Source organism: Erpetoichthys calabaricus, chromosome 3 (assembly GCF_900747795.2).
Source record: "Erpetoichthys calabaricus chromosome 3, fErpCal1.3, whole genome shotgun sequence".
NCBI classification, from domain to species: domain Eukaryota; kingdom Metazoa; phylum Chordata; class Cladistia; order Polypteriformes; family Polypteridae; genus Erpetoichthys; species Erpetoichthys calabaricus.
In genome coordinates this window covers 127740774-127763730 of record NC_041396.2, presented here as the reverse complement: position 1 = coordinate 127763730, position 22957 = coordinate 127740774, and the positions used below count along the sequence as shown (strand labels likewise).

The window sequence follows — 22957 nt, the reverse complement described above, 5'->3', positions numbered from 1 at the left end:
GATGTCAGATGAAGTATTGCTTTGCTTGTTTTATTAAATTAGTGACGTTTAGAACAAACTGATCAATCAAATTATGACTCCCTTAAATGAAGAAACAATTAGAACTGTAAATGTGCAACAATGTGCATGAAAAGCTATCTAGCATCCTTAGGGTCTATGCCTATCAGGTTACGGTGAAGATGTAGATTTTTTTAACTATAGTGTGTAATCATGGTCCTGGTAGTTTAAAGGCATCTAATATCATTCAGAAGTACAGATTCCAAGACTAACAATTGAGCTTGTGCCCCAGTGCACAGATACCTCCATATTCTCTTGAGAATACCTGACTCCTGTCATGCAAAACACTAGCAAATAACCAGATTGGTACACTGCCTCCACAGTGTTTCTTATTGCAAACTTGTACATGTGCCAGCTGTGTAGATATATCAGCTAACAAATGTGGGAAATAATAATGCAAGGTTAGAGAACGCTTTCTCCACCAGTGTGTGAAAAGAGTTGGAAACCAGTTATGAAATCAGCACTTAACTTTGAACCATTTGCAGTATGCATACAGATATTTCATGTTGCAAACTAAAAGGTAAAATCATTCCTGATAATAAAAAAAGAGAATGCTGCCACATTACATTACATAAACCACCAGGAAGGCATAAAATCTTTAGGTCTCTGTCTATTCAGTTAGATAACCCAGCCAAAAGATGTTTACGTGACTTTATACCAGAAAAAAAAAAACACTTATGTTTCATTTGAATGAACATTTAATCAGAAAGAACTGAGAGCAGTATTATGTACATCACATGCAGCACATCTGGACTTATTTTTACAGATGCAGTATAAATAAATGAACATATCTGTCTCTTAGAGCATCACACAGAAACCATCACACACATTTCTACAAAACTTGGCAGTTATTTCTGTTATAGTCTAAATTAGAATATAGGCTAATATAATTTAGATTTTCTATATGTAAATATCTAGAAAAAAATTAAAAACTGAGGCCGTCTCAGTAAAAGTTGCCATTGTAGGCTGAAATAATACTAAATCAGTAGTGCTAGATGACAGTAAGTCAATCGCATGCCTTATTGAAATTGCTCAGAAGGAAAGATGCTTTATTTAGAATCTGTTTTTATTCATTTTTCACTGCTTATCTGAGACCAGGTCATGGGGGAAATCATCTTAACAATGATGCCCGTAAATCCCTTCCCCAGTCACATTTGCCAACTCTTTATGGGATCCCAAGCTGTTTCCAACCCATCTCAGAAACATAATCCTCTTCAGCAAGGCCTTCAATCTTCCCTGGGTTTTCCATCAAGCTAGACTTGCCCGTAAAAAGCCTGCAGGAAGACATCCATATTTTATGCCTGAACCACCTCAGCTGGCTTATCTCAAAGCGGACGGTCAGTTTCTCTACTCCTAACCTCTCCCGGATATCTATGCTGCTCACCCTGTCTTTAAGTGACAACCTAGCCATCCTGCAGAGAAAGCTCATTTTGGCCACTTGTGCCTGCAGTCTCGTTCTTTCTGTCATTTCCCAAACCTCGTACTCTCCCAGCTCCTCCATAGGGAACACTGTCATACGCATTCTTCTATGTCCACAAAACACATGTAGACCAGTGTCCCTTCCAGAATCCTTATAAGAGTAAAGAGCTGGTCCACTGTTTCACAGCTTTGATGGAATCCACATTATGCCTGAAAGTATTTAATGACATCTCACTTATTACAGACTCGGGTGGAGCAGCAGTCCTCATCTTCCTAGACCTTTCTTCAGCTTTTGACACTATTGATCATGAGATCTTGCTCTTGTGGCTTGAACATCTGGTGGGGCTTAAAGGGGCTGCTCTTAAGTGGTTCAAGTCATATCTTATTGGTAGACACTTTCAATTCCTCTTTGTCTGCTGCTCCTGTTAAATTTGGTGTTCCTTATGCATCCTTTTGGGTTCTATTTTATTTTCTATATACATCATACAGGAGCTATTTTTAGGAAGTTTAGTATTTCTTTTCACAGTTATGATGATGACATGCAGGTTTATATTTCTATTCTGCAATGAATGGGCTGCACAATTATCTTGTAGAACCAAGATCCTGGATGACTGACAATTTTCTCAGTTTAAATCAAAATAAAAAGGAAGTGCTGATAACTGTTCTTGCAGCAAAAACTCAAATAGGTTTTGAACTTCTTGACTCTTTTGTGGACTTCTGCAGACCTTAAATTTGGAATCTTGGGGTTATTTTTGACGGTAACCTCTCTTTTGAGAAGCAGATTAAGTCTGTGGTTAACAGTTGCTTTTTCAGCTTCGTCTTTTAGCCAAGGTTAAGGCTTTTTTTTTTTTTATCTCCTACGGATCTTGAGAAAGTTACTCATGACTTTTATCTTTTCTTGGCTTGATCACTGATCCCAGAATACAATGAGTTACAGTAAATCCCTTCTATGCAGGTTGCAATTGTTTCAGAATGGTCCTGCTTGTTTTTTGGTTATCGCAAAAATGTTTTCCATTGGGCGGCACGGTGGTGCAGTGGGTAGCGCTGCTGCCTCGCAGTTGGGAGACCTGGGGACCTGGCTTTGCTTCCCGGGTCCTCCCTGCGTGGAGTTTGCATGTTCTCCCCGTGTCTGCGTGGGTTTCCTCCGGGCGCCCCGGTTTCCTCCCACAGTCCAAAGACATGCTGGTTAGGTGGATTGGCGATTCTACATTGGCCCTAGTGTGTGCTTGGTGTGTTTGTGTGTGTCCTGCGGTGGGTTGGCACCCTGCCCGGGATTGTTTCCTGCCTTGTGCCCTGTGTTGGCTGGGATTGGCTCCAGCAGACCCCCGTGACTCTGTGTTCGGATTCAGCGGGTTGGAAAATAGATGGATGGATGTTTTCCTTTGTATCTTCAATTTTAGCCTCTTTACACTGGCTGCCTGTTAGTTTAAGAATTGATATTAAATTTTGCTGCTGGTTTTTAAATAACTACATGGGTATACTCCCACCTATTTATCTGAATTGTGTGTTATACATCAGCCATCCAGAGAGCTTAGATCAACTGGTCAGTTGTCTCTTGTGGTCCCTCGTACTAAGTGCAAAACTATGGGGGACAGGGCTTTTGCAGCTGCTGCACCACATCTGTGGAATTCTTTACCTTATTACATTAAGGAGTCACCTTCAACTGAACTTTTTAAAATTAGACTGAAGATACATTTCTATTTTCTAGCTTTCCGTGACCTTCAGTGATACAGATGGTTCCCTCCTCTTAGTCATTTGTTTGTTTTCAATTTGCTGCTGGTTGTATTGTGTTTAATTGTATTCTATTTATTTTATGTATGTTTATTGTGTGTTTTAATGTAAAGCACTTTGGCTACAGTATTACTGATGTTGTTTTAAATGTGCCCTATAAAAAAATTCACACTGACGTTGACTTTGCTTCTTCTCAATCTGAGGTTCCTTGACTAGGCAGAGTATCCTTTTCAGTACCCTGGTATAAGCTTTCTCAAGGAGGTGGAGGAATGTGATCCCTTGATTGCTAGAACACTCACCTTTTGGTCCCCCTTTTTAAAAATGGGGACCGCCACCCCGGTCTGTAACTACTCCCAACAACCATGCAACAATGGTGTGTCAGCCATGACAGGCCAACAATTTCCAGAGCCCTCGTCATTTCTGGGTGGATTTCATCCACCACCGTGACCTTACCACTACAGTGTTGCTAAAATACCTCAGTGACCTCCCCAAGGGAACTCGCCACTGATCCCCCATCAGCATCTAGCTCAGCCTTCTTTACAGAGGACATGTCTGTTGGGTTCAGGAACTCCTCAAAGTGTTCATTCCACCAGCAGATTATATCCTCAGTCTGGGTCAGCCCTACCTTCCCCTTCTGAGATGCCTGATGGTTTGCCAGAACCTCTTTGAGCATGATCTCTTTCCATGGTCTCTCTGAACTCCTCCCACACCGAGGTTTTGCTTCTCTGACCACTAAGGTCACAGGCGTTTTAGTCTGTCGGTACCTGTCTGCTGGTTTGGGAGTCTCCCATGTTAACCATACATGGAGGGCCTTCTGGAGGCCCAGCTTCTTCAGCCTGATGACATCTCTCAACTGTGGTGTCCACCATTGTGTCCTTGAATTGCCACCTCAAAAGGCACCAGCTTCCTCTTGGATGCGGGGAAGGCTGTTTCAGAGCCTCCACCAGATATTATTAGTCCAACTTCACTACTTGCTTAAGCTTTCTGGGTCCATCCTGGTGGCTACCCATGTTGTAGTCAGTTGACAGCTCTGCCCCTTTCTTAGCCCGAGTGTCAAGAATATGAGGCCACAGATCTAACAATATGATAATAAAATCGATCATAGATCTTCAGTCTGAGATGCTCTGGTATCAAGTACACTTATGAGCAACAGGAGGTTATATCTCCTTATTGTTATATTTGCATACACTATATAAAAGTTCTGTCAGTTTGAGCATTACATGAAAACCACCTCACCTATTTCTGCAAAATGTTGCAGTTGTCTCTGGTACAGTCTAATTTTGTAATTTTTTTTTTATTTTTTACATGTAAATGTTTATACAAAAATTAAAAACTGAGACATCCTCACTAAAAGTTGCCAGTTTTGCTGGACCTTTGTGCCTTTTAACCTCAGTATCTACAGAACACAACATGAAACACTAGCAGTATAGTGTAATGGTTAATGCTTTGGACTTCAAACCCTGAGATTGTGGGTTCATATTCTGCTAGTGACACTGTGTGACCATGAGCAAGTCACTTGTATGTCACTTTTATATCCACCTGTGCCCCCAATTGGGAAAACCAAAAGAAATTTAACCAATTATATTGTAAATGTTGCAAGTCACCTTGGATAAAGATGTCAGGCAAATGTGTAAATGAAGCTGATATAGTTTATACCTCACAAGAATTAGAAAAGATTGCGTACCAAAGCAATGTCAATTTCAGTTGTTTATGTTAACCACAATAATTAACCTAAAGTTATTTTACCTTCTCAATAACTTTTTATGGGTGATTGTATCAAAAATGTGTTACCTCTTTTCTGAATGCTTTTTTATGACAAACAAAAGGTCATATTCAGCTTTTGTCAAGGGCAAATACTGACCAAGCAAATGATGACAATGTACATGCTTGACCTGGATTAACAAAAGTCTTGAGATAGCGTGGAGTTTTGCCAGGAGCACTGCTCAGAGAGGAAGAGGATTAGAAGGGCATGTGTGTCACTCTATCCTCATTTTTGTCTCCACAATCAAGTTGTTTGTTACAATTGTGGTGCATTCTACACGTACTATAATATTTCAGTATTATTACTGAACTATTGAGTTAATCGTTACTGTTCTATGAACTTTATGCTTTGCTGAAAAATAATTGCATTTAATTTCACAGTAAAATTTCTTATGGGCTTATAAGCACTAAATGCTAAATAATAATTAAAAAAATACTTGTCTTTCTGTCCCGAGGGTGTCATAAGTGTTATCTGGTTTTTATTTATTTTGCCCATGTAAAATACTTGTTATCATCCGTCCGGTTGAAGCTGGCTAGAACAGCTAGTATCACAACAGAATACAAAAGTATACAAAAATTACTACAGTATCCAACTAATTTACATGTCCATAAGATGTCTGAGTGAATTAGAGTTCTTGGGGAAAACCAATGCAGGTACTAGAAAAATGTGCAGACTCCACTCCAACTATGACCAACTCAGGATTTGAAGTTACAGCACTGTAGAAAAAGGTGTTAGGCATAGCAAAGCATCTTGCTTGCTTCTGTATCTCCAAGGTAATCCCAAACAGCCTATTGAATGTTGAGATCAGGTACTGTGGATGCTATACAGTCTACTGCAGAACTCTGTTCATGTTTTGCTGAAGATGGTTATTTATGATCTTGGTAGTTTCTTTAAGGTCAGAGTTCTACTGCAGAAAGAAGTTTGGAATGATTAGACACCTTCCTGATGCTACTGTATGAAGGTTGAAAATCTGCTTGAACCTCTCAGAATCGTGGCTTCCAGTGATTCCTAATACATTACTGACTGCATAAATTCATCCCTAAATTTGCAGGGAGCCTTTGCTGTAGACTCATCCATATAGCAGTCTACAACGTTTCTGGAGAAAAACTTACTTGTTTTGTATTTCAGTCAAATCTCATAATTTAACTTGACAGTCCAAAGCACTTGCTGCCATTGTTCAGTACCCCAGTCCTTGTGTATTTGTACGTAGGTAACTTATTTGGCTTTATTTCTACCTTGGAAGAATGCATTTTTGGCAGCAACTCTCCCATGAAGACCATTTTTGACAAGACTTCTCCAGACTTTTGAAGGTTGTACTTGAAGTTCCAATGGTTTCTGTGATTAAAGAGGTGACTGCAGTGCTGGACTACTTTTGACTTTAAAGTGATGTCAGTTTGGTGTAGCTCTTGTCTTCTGCATTCGGATTCTGTAGACAACCTCTGTGTTTCTGATTCTTGGCCTTGGCTGTTTTTTTGTGCTCCAAAATAGCTTACACAGCATCTTTTTAAACTCCCATCTGCCAACAAGAGATACAGTACCAATGCTGGATGACCACCTTGTGTATTATTATTACACTCAATCTTCCCATGTTTTAAGAACTAATTTGAAGGTTAAACTGTTGTATCTTCCGCTCTTTCACCTTTTAATTTGGTTGTCCTTTACCTTGTTTGACTTCATCTACCCCTGTTTCAGTCAGTCAGTCAGTCATTGTCCAACCCGCTATATCCAAAGACAGGGTCAAGGGGGGTCTGCTGGAGCCAATCCCAGCCAACAAACAGTACAAGGCAGGAACAAACCCCGGGCAGGGTGCCAGTCCACCGTAGGACACACACACCAAGCACACTAGGGACAATTTAGGAACGCCAATGCACCTAACCTGCATGACTTTGAACTGTGGGAGGAAACCGGAGTACCCAGAGGAAACCCATGCGGACATGGGGAGAACATGCAATCTCCACGCAGGGAGGACACGGGAAGCCAACCCAGGTCTCCTTACTGCGAGGCAGCAGCACCACCATGCCGCCACCCCTGTTTCAGTTTTCAGCTAATCAGTTTGGTTCAATCAATTATGTAATTGATTTTTATCACCTGTATGTTATCTTTGTTTTGTCATGCACTGGGCCATTTTTTATCTGAAAATAGTTCTATTACTTAATATGGTACCTCATTTTACAAAAACATACATTTCTTTGTAGAACGTAATTTTTTGTAATATGAATGTTTCCATATCTGAAATGTGCTCTTTTCTATTGACACACTAATGCAGAAGACAAAAATAATTATCTAAGACATAATTAGTTTAAATTTCTAGAGCTTTGCTTAACTTCAGAGAGCTGTGAGGCAGAAGTGCTAAGCACTGTGTCACTGTATTGCCAAAATTCTTTCATATCAAATGGGACATGTACAAAAATGTAAGTGCTCATCAAAACACTTACAACCAATGCAATGCCATTTTTTCAAACATTAATTCAGTACAGGTGTTTTATTAGCTTAGCAAAACTGAGAGAGTTTTATTTTTCACAAATGAAAGAAATTCAGATAAACTTGTCTGAGAAACAGCATAAGCCACATTAATTTTTTCAGTGTGCTTCTTAGTCCTGTTCATTTTAATATAAGCATATGTCCATGTCTTTTTGTTTGAGAATTTTTATTGTTATATCCTCCATTAATGATCTATTCTTTTCCTTATTCAGTCATTTTTTTCTCAAAAATCATGAATGCAAGATTCATCCAGAAAGATAGATTGTATTATATAGGTTTAAAGTGTAATGAAAGATGGTAGATTACTAGGATGGTTGTATTCAGACTGATTAACATTTCAGAAATAATGCTGTAATACACATGCATGCTCTCAAGCTAGAAGAAACTTCCTACATATAGATAAACTGTAATTTAAAATGACAGTTCACCAGCACTGACAAATATTTAGCCCATTTACACAAATTATATTTACACATCTTTTTTTTTGTTGTAAAGTCACATGATCAAGAGTAGTATTTTTGAAGGTAGAATTAGCTGTCATCAGATATCTTCAATTCAAAAACTAAATTATGCCGGTTGCATACATATTCAGGATTCTATACTTTATCAGATATTTAGTTGAATCACCTTTTGCCACACATTTTTGAAATGTCTACTTGTAAAGGAGTTTTAGATCTTCTAGTGGCTACAGGGAGCCCTAATGAAGTACTAAATGATTTGGAGAATACAACAGTGAGAGAAACCCTGCTAAATTCAAAATACTCTTAATTGTCCATATTTACTTAAGTTCTCAAGAAATTAATAGTGTTTATTATAGCTTAAAGAATATAGTGGGAAAATTAGTGAAAACAACTTAAAAAACAATGTACAGTACAGTCAACATGGGTTTAGATGGGTGAGGTCATATTTTATAAATACACTGAGATGCTAGTTTATTAGGTACACCTATTTGGCCATTAGAGTAGCACAAATTAATTGGGCATGGATTCTGCAAGATGTTGAATATGTTGTTCAGGAATAGTGTACTACACAGTAATTACTACATTGTGCATTTGCTACAAATTTGATGGCCACATAGTCTTGCCGTGAACAGCTCTTTTCACCTCATCCTAAAGGTGGTTGAAAGGGTTGATATCAAGGGACTGTGTAAGTCACTGAAGCAGTTAAAAATTGTCATGTTTCCAGAACCATTCAATAACAATTCTATGCCTTATGACATGTTTTTCAGAGTGTGGACAAGCTCTAGCTGTCATACTGTATGTTAGTCATATAATTTTCAAATATGATATAGTTCTAGTTCCCATGTCCATTCATACATGCCAAAGAGCATACTGAAACAATATAGTTACAGAAAGGGGGCAGATACTGAGAAAACCTCCAGAAAGAAGAGCAGTGCTTGTGATGGAAAGAGCAGGGATGTGTAATGCAATACTGCAATGCAAGGTATTTCATCAATAAATATAGCATTCAAGAAAAGATTTTGTATTGTACTTTTTTTTGCCCTTTAGTAGCTGGACTAGTGAGACCATGCTCTGTGTAGCATTCAGTATCAAATATAGAGATTAATTGTCTGAAGTTCTGGAACAAGAGAACAAAGAACTATAATGTATATTTTATGTGAGGAAGTTTAGAAATTAATCAGGAAATTTTCATCTGCTTTTGTGATTGTGAGGTCTCTTTCAGTAGAGTAAATTGTTAGGAGTTGTTAGAAATAATGAATTAAAAGGGGCTGGAGAAACAGGAGCATTGTTTTCAGCAGGCAGCTATTTGGACAGAATAAAATGGTGAAATTGTTCAAAATGAGGTGATGAATGAATGCAAGTAGCAGGTGGGCTGTAGAAGGACTTCGAATATGATTTTTAAAAGATATTAGGATTTTACACTCTGATGTACTGTATGTTGTTATTATTTAGGGTTATAGTTATAACATGAATTGCAATAACATGACTTAGTGTTGAGTTTGCAGAAAGTCTATAAAAGATAAAAGAAGTTACATAGTTAAACAGAGAATATGGAAAAGTCCAGCAGATGCAACAGTTTTGTTTGTGTTTCCTCAGTTGTAACCACAAAAGAGTCAATTAATTCCAAAAGATAATTTAACATGCATTTTGCAAGAGTAGAGATATATTAGGTGTTTTATCAAGCAGCAGGGCAGTGACATCCTGTGTAGTATAGAATAGTTTAGATCATGGGTATTTAAGAATTGTGAATTATGCCAGTTTGAGTTTTTAGGTATGTGGATTTAAATGATCATGGATTTGATGAGTTGATAGGTAATACATTTAAGATAAACAAGTACAACAAACATTAATCAGACAAATATCTCCATTAGAAATTCAAACCCCATGCTGCAGCAAAAGAAAAACTGATTCTTGACACATAGAATTCTATATCAGTGAGAGAAAAGCACTAATGGATAGACATGAGGACAAGATCAAGATGGCATCCGAGGTGTAGACATCAGATGTAATCTTACAGAATATAGTTGTTAAGAAGATTCATAGGTTTATGGGAACTCAAAATACATTTATAAATGTGTGACTCAATCCTATTTATCCTGTAGAAATTTGTGAGTGCACAAGTATCAGATATTAATGAGTAGGAAGTCCCTGCATCTTCTTGAAGCTAACCTAGAACAAACTCTTGTAAGTTTAAGTTTAGGAGATTAAAGCCTGCTTTGCACCTTTAGCTGCCAGTTGACAGGGTGAGCCAAAGAGAAGTACCACATTTCAAACATTTATTCTACAAAAACGCTACAAGATAAAATAAATTTTAATTATGACACAAGAAAGGATATACAAAACAGATTTTTTTTAAAGTTATGTTTTCAAGGTGGTGGCCATCATTAGCAATACACTGTTCGAGATGATTTCTGAATGCTCGCGTGACTCGTTTGGCCATTTCAAGGGGAGTAGCGGCTGTTTCATGGCAAACTGCGTCCTTGAGGGCTTCAAGGTTGTGAGGTCGGTGTGTGTATGCCTTTACTTGAGGAAGTCCCACAAGAAGAAATTGCACAGAGTGAGATCAGCTTCCCCGGAAACATCTCCTGCAAAACTTGCATGGATCTAGTTGGGGCCGCAAAAGGTTCTCTAGCATTTCAATGTAACATTCAGAAGTGATGGGGACTGTTGCTCTCCCCCCTCCTCAAAAAAGTAAGGGCATACAGTGACAAATTCTGCAACGGGTGCACCAAACTGTAGCACGCTCACTGTGCAGGAGTCTGATGAAGTTCAAGAGGGTTGGTTTCAGCCCAATAACGAAAGATTTGCTTGTTTACGCAACCATGCAAATGGAAATGTGCCTTGTCGCTGAACATGATGAACAGTTTGCAGAATGTTCACACACAACTCTCTATGGCTCTCCCAGTCTCTTTCAGTGAGTTCCTGCACTATCATCCTTTTTGTATGGATGGAAATTAAGGTCCTCATGCAAAATCCTCCTCAAAGACATGTTGGAAATGCCTAAGGCAGAAGCATGTTTGTGTGCTGAATGTCTATAAGAGACTGCAAAATTGATGCCTTTACAGCTTGGTTCTTATCAGGCGTTCATACAGTCCGAGGATGGCCTGGAGATTTTCTGTTCATTGTTGTACCTGTGTCTAAATTTAGCTACCCACTAAAGAATTGTTTTCTGATTTGGGGCGTCGCCATTAGGAGTGCATTCAGAAGGCGTGTTGCGTTGTGATGATAGATTCATTGATTTTGAAGAACGCTTCGACAGCCAAAGCACGGTGTGTACCGGACCAAGGCATGTTGCAGACTGAAAACTACAAGGGATTGCCTATCAAAGGACCCCCCACCCCAACCCACTTGTCTGCCTCTACCTCGAGCAATGAGCTTGACAAATGTGGTATTTTGTTTTGGCTCACCCTGTATTTAGAGCCATCCATGTGCTGCCTATAACTGAAAAAGAAGAATGTCCTGAAAAGAACAGTTTAAAAATGGATTAGGAGATGACTCAACAGAAACATGCAACAGAATGGTTGAAAAACAAAGTTGGCAGGGACAGGTCAAGTGAGGGGTAAAAAAGCAAAAATCTAAAGAAAAGTTGGAAAAAACACTATTTACATTTAAGCCAAAATATCAAATAAATAGATTGTAACAGATAAAAAGCTGGAGACTTTTGTCTCCATGCCAACACTAGGATGCCGACTATAAAGCATCACCAAATTTTATGGGTGGTTCCGATTAAGTTACACATGACCTGTAGTAGCCTAGAAGCCAAGAAAGTGAAAATGCTGTAGTTAAACAAAAACTAATAAACAAAATTGAACAATATTCCATGGAACAAATATACAAAAAAGAACATGTAGAATTATGACAATCCTCATCTGTGACAACTAAATGGAAGAAAAAAAGTAGGGGAAACAGACAAAATGCATTGAGATTGAAGGTAGGAAAAGCACTGGGCAAATGATTCTGGGGGAGTTAAGAATAGTGAGTGGAGCAGAAGGGTATAGGTGAAAGGAACAGAAAGGCTTTGGTGGAAGAAGGGAAAGAGTTCAGAAAAGTGGATTGCCAAAGCTAGCATTTTTATGGCAGTATCCTTGTTTGTTTAACAGCATTTTTTTTATTTTTACTTCTTTCCCTTTATTTTTCCAGTAAAGATGAGTGTAGTTAAACTTTACAATGGCATAGCAGTTGGTGGTGCTGTTCACTGTTCAGGAGACTGGTTTTGAATGTTGACCTGGTAACTTTTTGCATATTTTATCCATGTCTCTGTGGGTTGTTGTCCTGATACTCAAGCTCACTGTACAAAGTAATCAACTCTTTCCATCCTTATTGAGAGCTAGGTACCATCATGTTTAGGATTACAATTGACCGTTACAGGTTGCAGATAATGAGAATAAATTCAAAGTCTGTACATGCAAGGATAGGTAAACCGATAAATAATGAAGCATATTTAATTATAAAGTCCCACTTGTAAACAATATCATACAGCCAATTTATATAATAAAAGATAAAGTCCCAGATTTATTTGCACAGCCTTTTTTTTCCCCAATAAAAATATGAATACTGTAAGTGATTTTGGGTTTATGAGATGAACTGACAGTGACATATGTGGAAAAAAAAAAGAATCGTGTGAACACACTTGGTTGATTGGTATTCTATGAGTAAAAACAGCTACCTCAAAATAGTTCTAGAGACGTCTGCCCAGGGCAGTAGATGTGATCTGTTATGTACTAGAGCTGAGCAATAAAGATTTAGATAGCAGTTTACCGTTTTACAAATTTCACAGGCTTTACATGTGTTTTTTTTTTTTTTCATAGTAGACCACCAAAGTGTTTCCTAACATGTCTTGGCCTAACATAACTACTACAGCCCACACTGTCAAAGGCAGATTCACAATGTTTAGTCGTGTGCTGTCTTCAGTGTATATTTCAGGAAGAGCAATAGAGAGGCTGAAGGAATCCTGTTCAGTATCACTTTCCTTACACATTATTATTAATCTAATACTATTTTCACATGCTTGGTAATAAATTAAACTTGTTTGCAGGTGTCAAATTTTATCTGTGTACATATACATAAAAGCAATATATTAAAATGAAATATGTTTCTTTGATAGGTACACCATAATCAAAGTTACATTCTCACTTGTAACACTTCACTCAAAACAGTGCTAAGTCCTGAATTTAATTTCCCAGCATATTGTCAAATTATTTAGCCATTTTCATAGATTTTGTGGTCTTATGGTCCAGCCAGTATTTAAATATTTATATCCAAGCACTTTGTATATAAATAATAATAATATTCCTAAAGGTAAAGATTGGCAACTTTCTAGTAATGAAAAATACCAGTAACTTTTTTGTTAATTATAATAAAAACATGGTTTCCAGCTAATATGTAAAAATATGCAAGCTAGCCCATTATTAGTGTTAATTTCTTAAAAATTATGAAAGATGATGTTTTAATTTAACTGTCCATGGAAATTCTACACTGCTTTTTATCCCTGTCCACACACTGGCAAGATGTAAGCAGTCTTTGACATTTTGCACACATTGTTATGATTTCTCTTAAAACTGCAATAAAAAACTAAAATAGGGTTGGCTAAATAAAGATATATAATACAAATCTGAAAAGATTCCTTTATATTTATATGTGCAGGTCATACACTTTTGAGTTGGTAAACACTTCTTTTCTAATCAAGAGTCAGCATGACAAAAATGAAACATTTCTCTTATTTGTACATTATTTCGATTAATACAGTTAACATGGGCCTCATGCAACTTTTATTTTTTTCTGTCAAATTTTAGACTTTGTTATCTTTCACTTTGACAGAGGTGTTATTTAAATCCAGAAGGATTTAAAAATGGATAAAACACAACCTAAGATAAAGGGTCCAAATCTAAAATATTGCCTTTAAACAAAAGCTTATAAATAGCTATATGTATTTTTGGTGTGTGTCTTCATAAGGCAGCTCCAATACCATATCAGATGAGTGATCTTCCAGTTCATGTAGAAGCACGGTACTGCACCTCAGCATCTTAACAGTGGAAATCTAATATAAAATTAACTCTGAATATCAGAATTCTACTTAAAACCACTTAAAATATATATTTTAAGGTTAAGGTTAATGAATCATAAATAGGCTAAAACTTAATCTCTACTAATAGCAAAAATAACAAATCTCTGGACATGATTAGCTAAAGAGGGCAGAGACCAATTAAATTTTTTTGCCCAGTCTTTGTAAAACAATTTCCAGATATGTTTGACATGTCCCTTTTGGAAAATTGCATCCTATCTTAAATATAAACAAGCACAGATTTCCAAAAAAGCTCAAAAAACGTACATCTATGGCTGAAATCATGTTGGTTTGTTATCATCGATTCATCATCATCTATGATTTGAACTATATATATTCACTTGCTAAATCTAATTTAATATTTGTAACTTCACTTAATAAAGGGGTACTGAAAGTGACTGGTAATGGAAGTGTATCTGTTCTTAATGGACCCTTTCAACTTAAGAGTGCATCACATACTGGAGGATATTAGTGGAAATTAAGGGAAAGTGTATGCATTTAGGGCTGAGGCCAGGAAGCACTTATAGGTGCATCTCAATAAATTAGAATGTCATTAAAAAGTTAATTTATTTTGCAATTCAGTTCAAAAAGTGAAACTCGTATATACAGTGCATCCGGAAAGTATTCACAGCGCATCACTTTTTCCACATTTTGTTATGTTACAGCCTTATTCCAAAATGGATTAAATTCATTTTTTTCCTCAGAATTCTACACACAACACCCCATAATGACAATGTGAAAAACGTTTACTTAAGATTTTTGCAAATGTATTAAAAATAAAAAAATTGAGAAAGCACATGTACATAAGTATTCACAGCCTTTGCCATGAAGCTCAAAATTGAGCTCAGGTGCATCCTGTTTCCCCTGATCATCCTTGAGATATTTCTGCAGCTTAATTGGAGTCCACCGGTGGTAAATTCAGTTGATTGGACATGATTTGGAAAGGCACACATCTGTCTATATAAGGTCCCACAGTTGACAGTTCATGTCAGAGCACAAACCAAGCATGAAGTCAAAGGAATTGTCTGTAGACCTCAGAGACAGGATTGTCTCGAGGCACAAATCTGGGGAAGGTTACAGAAACATTTCTGCTGCTTTGAAAGTCCCAGTGAGCACAGTGGCCTCCATCATTCATAAGTGGAAGAAGTTCGAAACCACCAGAACTCTTCCTAGAGCTGGCCAGCCATCTAAACTGAGCAATCAGGGGAGAAGGGCCTTAGTTAGGGAGGTGACCAAGAACCCGATGGTCACTCTGTCAGAGCTCCAGAGGTCCTTTGTGGAGAGAGGAGAACCTTCCAGAAGGACAACCATCTCTGCAGCAATCCACCAATCAGGCCTGTATGGTAGAATGGCCAGACGGAAGCCACTCCTTAGTAAAAGGCACATGGCAGCCCGCCTGGAGTTTGCCAAAAGGCACCTGAAGGACTCTCAGACCATGAGAAACAAAATCCTCTGGTCTGATGAGACAAAGATTGAACTCTTTGGTGTGAATGCCAGGCGTCATATTTGGAGAAAACCAGGCACCGCTCATCACCAGGCCAATACCATCCCTACAGTGAAGCATGGTGGTGGCAGCATCATGCTGTGGGGATGTTTTTCAGTGGCAGGGACTGGGAGACTAGTCAGGATAAAGGGAAAGATGACTGCAGCAATGTACAGAGGCATCCTGGATGAAAACCTGCTCAAGAGCGCTCTTGACCTCAGACTGGGGCGACTGTTCAAGTTTCAGCCGGACAACGACCCTAAGCACATAGCCAAGATATCAAAGGAGTGGCTTCAGGACAACTCTGTGAATGTCCTTGAGTGGCCCAGTCAGAGCCCAGGCTTGAATCCGATTGAACATCTCTGGAGAGATCTTAAAATGGCTGTGCACTGACACTTCCCATCCAATCTGATGGAGCTTGTGAGGTGCTGCAAAGAGGAATGGGCGAAACTGGCCAAGGATAGGTGTGCCAAGCTTGTGGCATCATATACAAAAAGACTTGTAATTGCTGCCAAAGGTGCATCAACAAAGTATTGAGCAAAGGCTGTGTACATGTGTACTTATGTACATGTGATTTCTCAGTTTTTTTATTTTTAATAAATTTGCAAAAACCAATATATATTTCTTATCATTTTGCTGATTATGGCTTACAGGTAATGAAATCTCAAAATTCAGTATCTCAGAAAATTAGAATATTATATAAGACCAATAAAAAAAATGAGATTTTTAATACAGAAATGTTGGCCTACTGAAAAGTATGTCCATGTATGCAGCCGATACTTGGTCAGGGCTCCTTTGGCATGAGCTTTGATAGTGGCCTTCAGCTCGTCTACATTGTTGGGTCAGGTGTCTCTCATGTTCCTCTTGACAATACCGCATAGGTCAGGTGAGTTTGGTGGCCAATTAAGCCCAGTGATACCATGGTCATTAAACCAAGTATTTGTACTTTTGGCAGTGTGGACAGGTGCCAAGTCCTACTGGAAAATGAAATCAGCATCTCCATAAAGCTTGTCATCAGAGGGAAGCATGAAGCGCTCTGCAATTTCCTGGTAGACGGCTATGTTGACTTTGGACTTGATAAAACACAGTGGACCAACACCAGCAGATGATAAGGCTCCCCAAATTATCACTGACTGTGGAAATTTCACACTGGACCTCAAGCAACTTGGATTCTGTGCCTCTCCGCTCTTCCTCCGGACTCTGGGACCTTGATTTCCAAATGAAATGCAAAATTTACTTTAAAATGAAAAGATGACTTTGGACCACTGAGCAACAGTCCAGTCCGTTTTCTCCTTAGCCCAGGTAAGACGCTTCTGACATCTCTAGTTCAGGAGTGGCTTAACACAAGGAAAGTGACAGTTGTAGCCCATGTCCCAGATACGTCTGTCTGTGATGGCTCTTGAAGCACTGACTCCAGCTGTAGTCCACTTCTTGTGAATCTCCCCCAAATTCTTAAATGGGCTGTGCTTCACAATCCTCTTGAGGCTGCGGTTATCCCTGTTGTTTGTGAACTTTTTTCTGCTACACTTTTTCCTTCCACTCAACTTTCCATTAATATGCTTGGATACAGCACTCTGTGAATGTACAATGTACACTTTGTGGCTTAAACCCCAGACCCCCACCCCCCCTGTAGAGGGTGTCAATCACTGTCTTCTGGACAACTGTTAAGTCAGTAGTCTTCCCTATGATTGTGTTGCCTGCTGAACCAGACTGAGAGACCATTTAAAGGCTCAGGACACCTTTGCAGGTGTTTTAGGTTAATTAGCAGAGTGGAGTGTGACACCACGAGTCTACAATATTAACCTTTTCACAATATTCTAATTTTCTGAGATACTGAATTTTGAGTTTTCATTAGCTATAAACCATAATCAGCAAAATGAAAACACTTGAAATATATCACTCTGTGTAATGAATCTATATAATACATGAGTTTCACTTTTTGAATTGAATTACTGAAATAAATTAACTTTTCAATGATATTCTAATTTATTGAGATGTACCTGTATTTACTCATTGGGTTGTGGTAATCTGGAAAAAACTGCCAAGACATGTTGTTGAATCAGAAGACTTGTCTACCTTTAAGAAATATCTGGATAAGATAATGGAGGAGCTTAACCTAGCTAAACAAATGAGCTTGATGGATTAAATGTTTGTCCTTTTGTTTGTCAGATTTCTTATGTTCTTAATGTTGTTTGAAGAACTTTAATTACCATAGTATTGCCATTAGCCATCATTGTTATAAACAAGCAAAAAAGTCAGGTCCTATAGTTTTAGTAACAATTTTTATTTTCACACTTCACATAATCTTCCATAGATTTAATAAGGTGAATATACATTTATATGGTTTGTGGCTTCACATAATTTATCTCTTCCACTTACTGTACTGTACAAACACTTTGACCATCCAAAAAAGTCCTTTTAAAGCTACTTATCTAAGCAGTAAAAGATTTATTTGCTAGTCAAAACAGCATATAACATTAAATTGATACCATAAAAACCAACGTTTTTGAAACGAGTCATTATTTGGAATGCTGCATTGACATTCTGATGTAATTATTGTATAATTTTTTCAGGTAGTCCTGTGTTAAATATTTCCAGGCTTCTTGCAGGTGTTTCTTTAACTCTTTCTCGTGACTATTTTTGGTTGTTTGCTGTGTCCAAGTGATTCCACAAACTGTTAGTGTTCCATCGGTAGACTTCCACTCCAAGTAGGTCTTACCCATACAGTTTTGAACAGATCCCCTACATCTTTAGTTGAAATTAACTCCTAGACTATTATTGAGCCAACACCATTCTTCACTTACTACTACAGACAGGCACTAAGGGAGTTCTTCCCAATTCCTCTTTTAACATAAATTTTAAGTTTGGACTCCACAAGACATTCTACCATTAGTTGTCACTTTATGGTCTTTTGTGTACTGTAATCACTTCTGTTATATTTCCACTGGGATGTTGTGTGAAACCATTTCTTTTATACCTTAGTAACTCAGTCAAAGTATGCACTTAGGTGTCAGATAAGCAATTGCTACACTGGATTTCCTTCTGTCTGTGAACAATTAACTTTTATGCACTATTCACAAGGTGGACAGCTTTTTGGGTGTTTTAGTTTGTCTTCAACTTGCCCAGTTCTTCAATATTCTTTATGATGCCATATGAAGATCATATCATAAAAATACTCAATTGTGCACCATGGACAAGTCAGAAGTTTCTTTCTTTCTTTCTTTCTTTCTTTCTTTCTTTCTTTCTTTCTTTCTTGTTGGTAGAAAGTAAATATTCCGTGCCTACACAGATAACTTGCTGTAACAAAAACTTCCTCATGTGATCTAAGACTTGCACAGCACTGTACTATTGGCAGTCTTTCAGATTTTTTTTTTTTTTTTTTTTTTACATGACCAGGAATCACCTGAAAAATGGGAGGACTGATTAATGGAAAGATTACAAAGTTGGCATGATTTCCTATATGAACATTGACTGATTTAATCACATAGTCAAAACAACTATTCGACTATTATATGCTTTTCACATTTCGAAATTTACATTTGTAATTGATTCCTTAGCATAACATAAGTGAAGGGTCTCACAGAATCTGTAACATCTTGTAATTCTACTTGTGCTGTTGATTGCAGGGACAGTTACATAAGTTTTCAAAGAGGTACAGCCTGAATAATTAATGAATGTAGTTTTTTCCTGCAATACAAGCAACCTGTATTTTATGTAGTGTTTTTGTATTGTTATCACCATTCCAAGGCATTGTACTGAAATGTTTAGATATTATTTGACGATTGAATGCTCAGAATGACACAATACATAAGGTTCTTTTAGACTAAACTCACAGTCCTGTTGTTTAAAGTATAATACCTTGTCCACTAGAGTGTGTACAGTGCAGAATTATTTTTTAAATGACCTGTTGAACTACAGTATTGACATAACCTCTTAATCCATCAAACATTGTTGTTCTCACCTGTCACATATGCCCAATCCTAACTATCTTCACTAGGAGTGCCTTATAAATTGTAAGGTGTTGAACCACTTCAGCTCAGTAAAAACATGCTGTAACATGCATTGCTGGGCAACAAAATAGATAAAAGTATCAGAAACTGACAGATCAAGACATTTGATATGTAAACTGTCAATGAGTGAAAACCACTTCATTCTGAATGGTTTATACTCACATTGTTATACACAGTTATTCAGATTATATAATGGCATTCTTTACATTTTTATACCTTTTCTACATTTAATGGTCTCTAAAAATTAAAATTAATATCTTTCCCCATTTTTACAAAGTAGTTAGCAATGTTTTACTATTTATAGCTATATTGCTATCCAGGCTTGTGCTGTGATGACTCTCAGAGTGTTGTAGTCTCCTGTAGTCCCTGCCAAGGATAAAAATGTTAATGCTGAACTGTGCTCCATGAAAAAAAGAGTACAGTGCATGAAATAATTGTATAATACATTGAAGATATTAAGACATGAGGGTTATCAAGATTTATGAAATTCAGTAATGTCATTGCCCTGCTTTAGTCTGAGATCTCATTATTCTTTTTTCTTAATTTGTTTAATTCTTTTACTAGCTGTTTAGACATTGTTGAATGCTTGATATATAGCTAACTATCACCTGCTTTTTCCCTTAAACCTGAGTGTTCATTTTTGAATCAACATATTCAATTCATTTCAGTTTTTTGTATAGCACCTTTCACTTAGTGCATGCTCAGTACACTGTAATTCTGAGCCCAGTTAAATACAAAAAAGTCAATAGTTTTATTTACAGAATAACAGCTGTCATTAAATCCACTTTTCCTCATCAATATGTTTATGTGAGTTTTAGTGTAATATGATTATTTAATGGTGGTACTTTATCAAAGCCCGTGTTCAGTTTCTTGCCCAGTCACTGTATACTTGAAGTTTGCGTGCTCTTTTCATGCTCACATAGGGGCACTTGAATTGAATCCAGTATAATGAATTGGCACCCCCTTTGGCTACACCGGTTGGTGGCAAGTTGTATGTAGCACTTAACCTGCTACTAATGTGTTCATCCACAGTAGTCCACTGTGATTTTTCTCCTTTTCTTTCTTTGCATTGACATAAATACTAAATCTGTCAGGGTGATTTTTGTCTTGAAGGTAAATTACGTTTATGATTTATTCTTATGCCTTCCATCATCAGCATTTCTTTATCTTCATTAGAACAGTGAAAATTGAGAGATTGAAAGAGTCATGCTAACAAGTGTCTGGAAATGTTGCTTGTTCAGTAGTAAAATTAAATGCAAGCAACAGAGATCTGCATATTTATCCATCTACGTCAGCTGGAAGAAACAACTGTAGTACATGACAAATTATTATTATTCAACTTTTTGTTTATAACATTTCTTAAGTTTTTACTTTTTTCTTTTTTGCACTGTGCACAACAAACATTTTCTGCCTTCTTTGTTTTTTGCATATATACCTTCTCATTACAGATAAAAATCACTTTATACACTACTGTCAGCCCATAATACAGTACGTCCTTGCACTTTGGGTGTGATCCAGTGTTTTTTCTCTCCATTTGGCACAGAAAAAGAAAATAATTACACAAAATTAAATCAACAGTATTCCAAATAAAGTCTTGTACATGAAGAAGTGGAAGCCATTTGGTTTCTAGTGTCACCACAGCCTGGTTGAGCTCCTTTCAACCAGCATATGTTCCGCATACAGAGAAGCAACAGAAGTAGGCCTAGGAACATGCTTAAAAAGATAGGGGAGATAAAATGGCTCTTGGTGATAGTGGAAGAGTGGAATAAAAAAGCCAACCTCTGCTACTTAATTTGCCTGTGTTGTTCTGTACTCCTACTGAGAGCTAGAACATGGCAGACCTCACAAAGGCAGGGTTGTAAGGCAATTAAGCAATCACAGAAACATAACATCACCTGCATTGAAAATCAGACAAAATTTTAAAGCCAAAAGCCTTTCACTGAAAATGTACCCAAGCTGAAACCAAAAATCTGTTTTACTTGTTTTCTTAACTGCTTTACCCAGTACTGTTAGCCAGTGGTGCCCAGTTGGGCTCTTATCCTTAGATAATGGGTGGGTATTAGGTTTACATTGCTGTTATTTTGCCTTTTTGATGCTTTGATGATATTTTTAAAATTTTGGCTAATCTGAAATACATATTCCATAAAAAAGTAACACTCAGGTTTAATGTACACTTTATTTATTTTGCTGTATGTATTTGTTGTGTGTATTGTTATTTTTTATGCTTCTTTTTATTTGAAATGCATTTCTTTTTTTTTTTTTGCCTAGGCTTCAGCTATTCTAGTTTGCATGCTGGGTCCCACAATAGTGGCTTTCATTTAAAGGGTCAAATACAAGAAAATCATCAAATAAAAAAGGATTCCAGGCCTGGACATGTTTCACCACAGGTATTGGAACTGAGTCTGATAAACTGTGCTAATAAAAAGCTTGCTTCATAAATATATTTTCAATTTTACAGCTGATTTTCGTCATGGAGGATATCAGTGTTTTCACATTTTTCGCATATCTTACTGGCTCTTTCTCCTAGACTTATTGTTTTTTAAAGATGATTCACCTAAATGGTAACCTTTATTTTCCTGTTTTTACGACTCTGTGTATATGTGTGTTTGTGTGTGTATATGTGTATAAATGTATGTATGCTATATATATATATATATATATATATATATATATATATATATATATAAATCTTTTAAAAGACTGACACACAGTCCCGTTTTTTTTCCTGCCATTCAGCAGGAAATATGTCTGTCCAGTCTCAACCCCAAACTTGTTTAAGTGCAGTCAAAAGCGGATGGAAGCCTGTAAAAATTAATTTCTGGTATATATTTCTCATGCTGCAACTCATATTTCTCATACTACAACCCTTTATTTTTTATTGTCATTGGTGATTTTATTTTATTATAAGTTAAGATGTGATGTTATGTGACTCTCGACTTGCTACATGCATGTTGTTACATTGATGACAACTCTCATTTTTATTTATTTTATTTATTCATTTATTTTTATTTTATTGATTTTATTAAAATGAAATAACATTCCATACAAATATATCAAGTTTTACAAAAATAGATTTGAAACAGATCAACCACCACCCCAGAGAAAGAGAGTTAGGTCAGCAGAGTAAAATTTTCAGCTAGTAAAAATAAGTAAATAGATAAATTAATAAATGAATAAAGATAAGTGGAGTAAAAGAAGGGAGAGAACCTGCTTCCTCAATTTAAATGCTTATTCTAAAATGTTTTTGATTAGATCTTGCCAGGTTTTGAAAATGTTTTGTACAGATCGAATTAGATTTTTTTCCAGTTTCAAATAGTATATAACATCAGTTACACAATGACATAGAATAGGAGAGTTAGGATTCTTCCAGTTGAGCAAGATAAGTCTATGTGCCAATAGTTTAGTAAAGGCAATTACAGTTTGTTTGTCCTTCTCCCCTTTAAGTCCATCTAGAAGTACACCAAATACAGCTGTTAATGGGTTAGGAGGGTT

The 22957-nt window shown here is 37.0% G+C and overlaps 1 protein-coding gene across 2 annotated transcripts in view; it reads left to right on the top strand.

Moving 5' to 3' along the window:
• Positions 1-22957, top strand: part of agbl5 (AGBL carboxypeptidase 5) — a 149997-nt gene that overhangs the window by 110623 nt on the left and 16417 nt on the right. For both annotated transcript variants that reach the window (XM_051925008.1, XM_028797353.2), the window contains exon 14: positions 21734-21852. In XM_051925008.1, coding sequence (XP_051780968.1) covers positions 21734-21852 — 119 coding nt within the window. The remainder of the gene's footprint in view (positions 1-21733; positions 21853-22957) is intronic.